Below are 9818 nucleotides of genomic sequence, written 5' to 3'. Positions count from 1 at the left end.
ATGTCCCCCCCCGTGTGTGCCCCCCCTGTTCATACCTATGCCCCCCCCCCCACGCCGTGTGTGTGTGTGTGTGTTTGCCCGGTGTCCCCCCCCCGGCCTCCAAACCCCGCGCAGGCCCCGCCCACCCGCCTTCCCTTGCCCCGCCCACCCGCCCTCCCTTGCCCCGCCCACCCGCGCGCTGCTCTCGCGAGACCGGCCCCGCCCTCCCCGGCCCTGCTCGGCGCTTCCCGGATCCCGGCACCGACCCCCCGTTACCGCCCCCCCCCCCCCCGTTACCAACCCCCCCCCTTACCGACACCCCCCCCTTACCGACCCCCCGTTACCGCCTCCCCCATTGCCGCCCCCCCCGCGCTTACCGGCAGCCCGTTACCGGCCCACCGTTACTAGCCCCCCCCCCCCGTTACCGGCCCGGCCCCCCCCCCCCCCCGGTCCCCGTTACCGGCCCCCGGCCATGGCCGACCCCAAATACGCCGACCTGCCCGGCATCGTGAGTGCAGGGCCGGGCCGGGGGGGAACCGGGGGGGGGGGGGGGGGCCTAGGGGAGAATGAGGGGATCAGGGGGATTTGGGGGGGGGGGTCTGAGGGGGTTGAGGGGGGGTCTGAGGAGATTGGGGGGGTTCTGGGGGGATCCAGGGGGTCTGAGGGGATCGGGGGGTCTGAGGAGATCGAGGGGGGCCTTGGGGTTCTGAGGGGATCAGGGGGCCTGCGGGAGAATGAGGGGATCAGGGGGATTTGGGGGGGCTGATGGGGTTAGGGGGGGCTGAGGAGATTCGGGGGGGTTCTGAGGGGATCCAGGGGGTCTGAGGGGATCAGGGGGCCTGCAGAAGAATGAGGGGATCAGGGGGATTGGGGGGGGGGTTTGAGGGGGATCGGGGGGGTCTGAGGGGATCACGGGGTCTGAGGAGATCGAGGGGGGCCTTGGGGGTCTGAGGGGATCAGGGGGCCTGTGGGAGAATGGGGGGATTTGGGGGGTCTGATGGGGTTAGAGGTGGTCTGAGGAGATTGGAGGGGGGGTTCTGAGGGGATCCAGGGGGTCTGAGGGGATCAGGGGGTCTGCAGGAACTGAGGGGGGTCTGGGGCAACTGTGGGGATTGGTGGGGACTGAGGGGATTGGAGGGGTTTAGGGGCTCTGAGGGGATCGGGGGGGCTCTAGGTCAGTAAGTGGGGTATTTGGGGAGACTGGGGGGGTCAGGGGAATGGAAAGTGTTGGAGGGGGCACCTGGGGGGGATTGGAGGCATTTGGGGTGTCCGGGGGGATCTGAGGAAGCTGGGGCAGTTAGTGGGGTGACTGGGGAGCTGGGGGGTACTGGGGGCTGTCTGGGGGGCAGACACGCATCTCTGGGGGGGTTGGGAGTAGCGGGGGTATTTGGGGTGATTGTGGGAATCGGGGTCCCTGTAAGGGCCCAGGGCATTTGGAGGTGTCAGGGGGACAGGGGCAGTATGGGGGGGGGTTTGGGGACATGAGGGGTGTCCAGAAGGGATGGCGGGGGGGGGGGGGAGCAGCTGCTGCGGGTGTCTGTGGGCTGAGGCAGTGTCAGAAGCTGTTTGGGGCAGTTGTGGGGTATTTGATCATAAATGGATAATAAATAGCCGAGGAGAGCTGGGGTTTCACCGGAGCCCGTTTGTGCCGCAGGCCAGGAATGAACCTGACGTCTACGAGACCAGCGACGTGTCCGAGGATGACCAGGCCGACTTCGAGGCGGTAAGGCCTCACCGGGGCCCCATGCCGCGGGGTGGGGGCGAGCGAGCGAGCGTGCCCGTGCCCCCCCATCCCGCAGCCGTCAGGACCAGCACCGCAGCAGGGAAACAGCTCCTGTCCCCGCACGTGTCCTTGCAGCGCCACGTACGTCCGTGTGTCCTCCCCCCAGCAACGTGCCACCCCCATCTGGGCTGCCACACGGTGGCTTTGACGTGGGGTGACACCGGGGGCCCCCTCCTCGAGGCCAGCACAGCACGAGGGGTGCACCTGGGGCTGCACAGTGACCCCCCGGCTCTGCCGGTGAGGCTGAAAGCTGACGGGTGCTCATGGATCATGGCCCAAATGGCTGCCCAGTCTGTCCCCCCCCAGCCCCCACTTCACCAGCACGTGCTCCCAGTTGGGCCGAGCCGGGGAGGGGGCAACCGGGCCTCGGAGGTGAGACCCGGCTTTTCCCCACGGTGCAGCCAGCATTTTGTGGGGGACGTGGGGTTGGCACAGCCCCACCACGCGTGGGCTGGCGTGGCACCGAGCGCTGCACACAGGGCAGGAGCACGCCGGGCACCCACCCCCCAATTCTGAGGGGGGTAAAGAGATCCCTTGCGAGAGCCAGGGCAGCAAGATGGACTGAAACGGGTTGTTTCCACCCGAAGTTGCCCCCGTCAGGCCTCGGTCACGCTGAAATGGTGCCCGAGAATAGAGCGGTGCTGCACCAGTGAGTCCCCCCAGTGTTTTCCCTCCCGTGTGGCCTCACTGCAGGCAGGAGGCGAAGGGTTGACGGGGTTTTAATTGCTGTCGTCTCCTCTCCTGGGAGCCCCTCGCGCAGCTTCGTTGTGTTTCTTGGCTCTCGCGCGCTGAACTGACCTGAGTTTTCCCACCGCTCTTCCCCTCCCTGCTCCCCACCTTGCCTGGACACTAGTTTGCACAAGTAAGCCCGTTCGCTGCTTCTGGTTTGGCATGCCGTTTGGGGTTGATTTTTGCATGCGGTAGATGTGCACGGGGTCCCGTAACCGCTGCCTATTGCCGCGTCACCTGGTCCCAGCTGTGGGTCAACCCGCCGTGGGGCAGAGGGGAGGCAGCCGGCAGCGGCTGTGGGTCCCAGGGTGCGACGTGGTGCTCCCACCACCCCCCTGCTCTTCCTTGCCTTCTTTGCATCTGCCCTGCCTGACTGCACGTGCTGCCCTCCTCGTCCTTCGGGACCCCCAGTGACCCCCTGGCCCCCCCACGATGGGTCCCGCAGGGCCGGGCAGGACACGGGCAGGCGAGTGGGGCTGCGCTGAGCCCCCATCCCTGCTGCCAGCACAGCACGGGTCTGCCTGCTAAGCAAGGGACAGCTCGTGCCCCTCCAGGGACTGGCGTTGGGGTTTTGCCCCTCCCCAGACCCCAACCGATGCCTCCCTCCTACCCCTGGGGACCCACCAGGCATTGGGCTGCTCCATGGGGGTCCGTCCTGCCCCAGGCTCTGCCCACATCTCCCCCCCGCCGGGGGAAAAGAAGAGCCGGAGGGAGGTTATCAGAGCCGGGGCTCAGCTGCATCGCCCCCGGACTCTGGTCACCCCCTGCTCCCACGCTTTCTCTGGGCACCTTGAGCACCCCTCACGGTGGCCACGACGAGCGCGTCCCCGGCTCTCCCCAGCCCCAGCTGCCCCGGCGTGCCCGGCCGAGGGGTCCAGCCCACCGCCGCCCTCGCCTCTGCGCCGGTGGCCCCCGCGTCCCACGTGGCTCCCGAGCCCTCACGTGGGGCCAGCCCGGCAGCAGCCTCGGCGCAGGGACGTGGGAGACGGCGGGCCGTGCATGGGACAAACCTTCTAACGCGATTTTTGTCTCTCTCTCGCCCCTCTCCTCCTAACCTTGCTCTGGCTTTCTCACCTCTGGGAAACGCAAGGAGCTGGTAAGAGCCCGTCTGTCGGCCGCCATAACCCTGCGCTCTGCTCGCGGGCGCTCGCCGCTGCCTCCCCCCAGCCGGATGACCCCCTCTAACACCGCTAGCGCTGCTCCCGCTGCTCTCACCCCTTCTTGTCCATCCGCAGCACGCCAGGGCTCCCCAAAAGTGCTTCAGGCCCTGGGGACGTGCCGCATCCTGGACAGCTCTCGCTGCCCCGGCAGACCCTTTGCTGGGTTCAGTCCCTGCGTGTCAGTCCCTGGGGGCTGTGCCCCTGTCCTGGGGAGGACGGGGCTGCCTTCGTTCCCCCCCCGTTACTGTCCATCCTTTCCCCAGCGCCGGCCCCAGACGGCCACCGGTGCTGCAGGGAGGCGGCAGCTCTGCCGACAAACCCTCGTGGCTGCCTCGTCCCTGACGCCGAGCGTTGTGTGCAGGAGGAGCTCACCAGCACCAGCGTGGAGCACCTCATCATTAACCCCAACGCCGCGTACGAGAAGTTCCGGGACAAGCGTCTGGGCACCAAGGGAGTGGGTGAGCCAGGGGGTTCAGGGAAGAGGGGCTGTGGGGACCCTGAGCTGACCCCAGGGAGGGCACAGCTACCCTGGGTATTTTGGGGTGACACCCTGCTCTTCCTCTTCCAGATTTCTCCGATCGCATCGGCAAGCCCAGGACAACGGGTTACGAGTCTGGGGAGTATGAAATTGTGAGTCCAGAGCGCATGAGGATGTGAACCACCCCAGTGCACGGTCCCTCGTACCACTCGCACCACAGTGACGTTCCTGCCCAGGGCCATAAATCACCCGGAATCACAGAGGGGTGGAGGTGGGAAGGGACCTCTGGACCATCTGGTCCAACCCCCGTGCTCAGGCAGGGCCACTTAGACCCCCTTACCCAGGACCATGTCCAGGTGGCTTCTGAATATCAAGGATTGAGACTCCACCGTCTCTCTGGGTAACTTGTGAGAAGAGCTGGGCTCTGTCCTTTTGGCACCCTCCATTCAGGTATTGATAAGATCCCCCAGAGCCTTCTCTTGTCCAGGCTGAACAGTCCCAGCTCTCTCAGCCTCTCCTCATAGGAGAGATGCTCCAGCCCTGTCAGCATCTTTGTGGCCCTTTGTTGGACTCTCTCCAGTATGTCCATCTCTCTCTCTTCTGTACTGGGGAGCCCAGCACTGGACACAGCAGTCCAGGTGTGGTCTCAGCAGTGCTGAGGAGAGGGGAAGGCTCACCTTCCCTCGACCACAACACTCGTAATGCTGCCCAGGACACCGTTAGCCTTCCTTGCTGGATCATGTTTAGCTTGGTGTCCACCGGGACCCCTGGAGCCTTTTCCAGAGAGCTGCTTCCAGCTGGGTGGCCCCCAGCATAGACTGATGCCGGGGGCTGTTCCTCCCCAGGAGCAGGACTTCTCCTTGTTGAGCTCCATGAGGTTCCTGTTGGCCCATCTCTCCACCCTGTCCCAGGTCCCTCTGGACGGCAGCACAACCCTCTGGCGTCTCAGCCACTCCTCCCAGTGTGGCGTCATCTGCAAACTTGCTGAGGGTTCACCGTGCCCCATCATCCCAATCATTAATGAAGATGTTAAAGAGGATCGGACCCAGCATTGGCACACAGGTTGTTACTGGCCTCCAGCTAGACTTTGGGCTGATGATCATCACCTGCTGGGCTTTGCTGTTGGGGCAGTTTCAATCCACCTCACTGCCTGCTCATCCAGCCCAGACTGCAACACCTTCTCTTGGAGGATCTTATGGGAGATGGTGTTGAAGTCTTTCCTGAGGTCCTGGTAGACAATACCCACTGCTCTTTCCTTGTCTACCAGGCTGGTCACTTCATTGGAGAAGTTGATCGAGTTGGTGGAGCACGACTTCCCCTTGGTGAAGCCATGCTGCTTGCTTTTCATGTTTTTTCTGTCGTTCATGTGCCTGGAAAGGGTTTCCAGGAGTAGCTGTTCCATCGCCTTCCCAGGGAAGAAGGTGAGGCTGACCGGCCTATGGTTCCCTGTGTCCTCCTTCTTGCCCTCCTTGAAGGTGGGGGTGACACTGGCATTCCTCCCATCCTCTGGCACTTCTCCCAGTCACCGTGACCCATCAAAGATTATTGAGAGCGGCCTTGCAATGCCATCAGACAGATCGCTCAGCCCTCGCTGGTGCATCCCACCTGTGCCCATGCACTTCTGTCTGTCCCATTTCCTTAAGCGTTCCCTGAGCTGATCCTCTTCCACCAAGCGTACATCTGCCTTGTGCCAGCCTTTCCCTGGACGCTGTCACCGGGGATTCCTGATGGCCGGTCGGGCCAGTCGAGACAGAGGTGAAGGTGGCCTTCAGTGCCTCAGCCTGTCCCGTGTGGGATGTCCCCAGGTTCCTCACCTCGTTCAGCAGCGGCCCCCCGTTTCCCCTCGCCATCCTTCAGGTACCTGGGTGCTCACAGAAGCCTTTCTTGTTGCCTTGGACATCCCCAGGCAGGCTGAGTTCCAGCTGGGCTTTGGCTTTCCTAACCTCCTCCCTGGCTTCTTGGGCAACGTCCCTCTCCTCTTCCCAGGTTCCCTGTCCCTGCTCCATCTTCTGCCTCCTTCCTTTCTGTGTCCGGGTTTGGCCGGGAGGTCCTGTTCACCCAGACAGCCTCCTGGCTTTTTTGCCCGACAGCCCACCCGTTGGGACAGAGCGGTCTGGAGCTTGGAGGAGATCATCCCTGAATATCAACCAGCTTTCTAGGGCCCCTTTTCCCTCCATTGCCCTCATCCCAGGGGACTCTTCCAAGCAGACCTTTGAGTCTGCTCTCCTGAAGCCCAGGGCTGTGACCCCCCCCCCACTCCTCCCCACCCTCAGCATCCCAAACTCCAACCGTCTCGTGGTCACTGCAGCCTAGGCTCCATTTGACCTCCACATCCCCAGCGAGCCCCTCCTCGTTGGTGAAGATGAGCTCCAGCGGAGCCCCTCTTCTCGTTGGCTCCTCTGTCACTTGGAGGAGGAGGACATTGCCATCGGTGCCTTCTGAGCTGCTTGTGTCCTGCTGTGTCGTCCCTCCAGCAGGTCTTTTTGAAGACGGGCAGGCACCGAGGGGAGTTGGGTAGCAGCATCCTACCCACCACCCCCCGCCCTGGGTGCCTGGTGCGTGGGCAGGCCCTGAGCCCCCGCCTGACCCCCCCCCGTTCCTCTCTCTGCAGCTCGGCGAGGGTCTTGGTGCCAAAGAGACGCCCCAGCAGCGGTACCAGCGGCTGCAGCACGAGGTGCAGGAGCTGGTTAGGGAGGTGGAACAGATCCAGGTGAGCATCACCTCTCCCCTGGGGACCGGTGGGGAGGCTGTCCCGGGGGGGAGTGACACAGCCACCTTTCCTCCCCACTACAGAGCACAGTGAAGGAGGCGGCAGTGGAGGAGGAGCTGACGCCCGTGGCCTTGGCCAGGCAGATCGAGGGTGTGAAGCAGCAGCTGGTCTCCAGCCACCTGGAGAAACTGCTGGGCCCTGCTGCAGCCATAGACTTTGCAGATCCTGAAAGTGCCCTGGCCAAGTGAGTGGGGTCCCGGGACCCCTGGGGTCGCAGCTCGGGGAGCAGGGGGAGGATGGCAGCGTCCCCATGGGGTGGTGCTGGGGCCCCGTGCCCACCTTTGCCCTCTGCCCAGGCGCCTGCTGCAGCAGCTGGAGGTGGTGAAGTGCAGCAAGGCGGCACCGGGGAAGACCCCCGCCAAAGCCCTGGTGCCCACCGGAGACGGCGTCAGCTTTGAGCTGTACTGGCAGCCGGAGCAGGACCACTTTGCCGAGACTGCCAAGGTGAGCATGGAGGAGGGGGACAGGCACTGCACCTGACCCCAAAGTGGGGTGTCCTGCCATCTCACCCCCTCACCTCCCCCCAGATCACAGAGCTGGAGAAGCGGCTGGCGCAGCTGGAGGCGACGGTGCGGTGCGAGCCCGACAGCCAGGTGAGGGGCCAGGGTTGCCTGCCCTGCCACTCTCCTGCCCCCCCATCCTGCCCCACTGATGCAGTTTCCTTCCCCACAGAACCCGCTGTTGGTGGGGCTGAAGGGCACCAGCCTCGTGGTGAGTCAGGCAGGGTCTGGGGGCGTGCAGGGTCCCTTTCCCCCACCCTGTGCTCATAGCACTTGGTGGGGGGGCAGCCCCTGGGTGCTGCCGTGTCCCCCCTCACCCTGCTCTCTGTCCCCAGGAGACCGTGCAGGTCCTGCAGGCCAAGGTGAACATCCTGGACCTGGCCGTGCTGGACCAAGTGGAAGCCCGGCTGCAGGTAAGGGGGGTCGGAAGGAGGGAACTGCACGGTGGGTGTCAGGAGGCCATGGGAGAGCCATGGAATGGCAGTGGCCAAGGCCATGAAATTGGGGGTCGGCAGTGCTGGATTTGGGGTCTCACCTCTGCTGCCCCCTCCCCAGAGCGTCCTGGGGAAAGTGAATGAAATTGCCAAGCACAAAGCAACCGTGCAAGATGCCGACACCCAGAGCAAGGTAAGAGCTGGAAGGGAGGACCCCCGTAAAGCAAGCCTGGCATGGCGGGGGACATATGGAGCCCCCCCTCCACACTGTGCTTACCCCCCACTTCTTGCCCTGGCCCATCCCCCAGATCCACCAGATCTACGAGATGATGCAGCGCTGGGACGGCGTGGCCAGCACCTTGCCCGATGTTGTGCAGAGGCTGGGGACCCTCAGGGACCTGCACGAGCAAGGTGAGGGGCTGGAGGGGATGTTGGGGACAGTGGCATGGTGTCACTGAGAGCATCTTAGGGGGGGGGCAGGGGTTGTGCTGCTCCCCCCCGCCAGCACTGAGCTTTCTCCTCCCTCCCAGGCATGCAGTTCAGGCAGGTCCTCATGCACTTGGACACCACGCAGCAGGAGATAGCGGGTGCTCTCAAGGACAACACCATGCTGCTGGCGGAGGTGGGTCCCACCAACACCCGCTTGGGTGGAGTGGGGTCCCCATCCTGCCCCCCCTGCTCACCCCCTTCCCCGCTCACACCCCCCCAGGTCCAGAAGATAATGAAAGAAAACCTGGCTGTTGTAGAGGACAACTTTGCGGATATAGATGCCCGTATCAAACGGCTGCAGAAGTGACGGCACCCTGGAGACCCCTCTGCACCGGGCACCCCTGCCCACCCCTGGGGCCCTGCGACCCCCTGGGTATCGCTCCCTCCCCCCGCAGGTACCAGCCCCTGCTTGTATATACCCTGGCTCTGCCCCCCTGCCCAGCCTGGGGGCTGGAGGGGTCCTCCCCACCCCTCCATTCCCACCTAAGGGGGGGGTGTCTCTGTACTCCCCCCCGATTTACCCCAATAAACAGCTCAGCTCAAAGTGCATCCGTGTCAGGCATCTCCTTTGGGCTGTGGGGCATGAGCGGGGCCCAGCCGCCGGGTTTTAAATGCATCTTTTAATGGCGCGTGACCATACGAGCCGCCCCTGTGCACGGTCCCTCCGGGCCACCACGGATGGCAAGTGCGGCACTGCTGCAGCCGAGGAGCAGGGCGACGGCGCGGCAATCCATCCGGGCGACGGTCTGTCTGTCCAGCGAGCGGGTGCCCGCTCCGTGCCCCGCGTACCTCCGGGGAGAAGCCCCCCAGGTGAGCCCCGGCTGCCCTCGTACCCCCCCCCGGGGTGATGCTCCCGCGGAGAGGTCGTGCTCCAGGTGGGCTGCCTGCAGCTGCGACAGCCTCGGGATGGCTCCTGTGTCCCCCCCCCTCCAGCCGGGCTCGCTGCAGGCGAGCTGGTGAGAAGGGCTGGGGGGCACAGACCACCCCCCCAACCCCCTGCAAGATCTCCACCCGCCTCTCAAACCAGCCCCGAAATCGTTCCTCAGTGCCCAGGAGGTTGCTGTGCGGGTTGAGGACGAAGAAGGTGCTGCTGGGGTTCGCGCCGCGGCTCAGCACGGACCCTGACTGCTGCCAAAGGGGGCAGACGAGTGGGTCCCAGCCCAGCGCAAGGTTTGGGGGGTTCCCCCAAACCCCGGGGCTGGGGTACACGGCGTCCCCCATCCTCTCACCTCCTGTACCAGGGAGTAGCCGAGCAGGAAGCGCAGGGAAGGGAGCCTGGATACAGGCACAGCCTTCAGGCACGCCATGCTCTCCCAGGGCAGCTTCTGCAGGTGCTGGGAGGACGAGGAGGAGGAGGAAGGCGTGAGCAGGAGGGAGGCAGCGGAGCCAGGAGAAGGTGAAGCAGGAGCTGGGGTCTCACCTTATCCAGAACCAGGACGAGGGAGCCGTCCGACTGCATGGCGCGGGCTCTCCGCTCCTCCACCGCCTCCTGCAAG

General features: G+C 64.8%; 1 protein-coding gene across 3 annotated transcripts; it reads left to right on the top strand.

The window, feature by feature from the left end:
- The first annotated feature begins 370 nt into the window (after positions 1-370).
- LOC115338528 (dynactin subunit 2-like) lies at positions 371-8869 on the top strand. 3 transcript variants are annotated; one of them, XM_030007144.2, is made up of 16 exons: positions 371-487; positions 1634-1702; positions 2616-2624; positions 3582-3587; positions 4013-4109; positions 4220-4281; positions 6741-6839; positions 6923-7083; positions 7196-7343; positions 7427-7492; positions 7572-7610; positions 7735-7812; positions 7955-8026; positions 8142-8244; positions 8364-8455; positions 8543-8869. In XM_030007144.2, exons 1-16 carry the CDS (start codon positions 452-454, stop codon positions 8627-8629), a joined length of 1224 nt encoding a protein of 407 aa, XP_029863004.1. In that variant the 5' UTR covers positions 371-451; the 3' UTR covers positions 8630-8869. The 3 variants fall into 3 exon arrangements, with proteins under 3 accessions (XP_029863004.1, XP_029863005.1, XP_029863006.1); XM_030007145.2 differs by lacking the exon at positions 2616-2624; XM_030007146.2 differs by lacking the exons at positions 2616-2624; positions 3582-3587.
- Positions 8870-9818: the final 949 nt, after the last annotated feature.

Source organism: Aquila chrysaetos, unplaced genomic scaffold (genome assembly GCF_900496995.4).
Source record: "Aquila chrysaetos chrysaetos unplaced genomic scaffold, bAquChr1.4, whole genome shotgun sequence".
Lineage (NCBI taxonomy): Eukaryota > Metazoa > Chordata > Aves > Accipitriformes > Accipitridae > Aquila > Aquila chrysaetos.
Note: the sequence above shows the minus strand (reverse complement) of the source record. Positions and strands in the feature narration are given on the sequence as shown.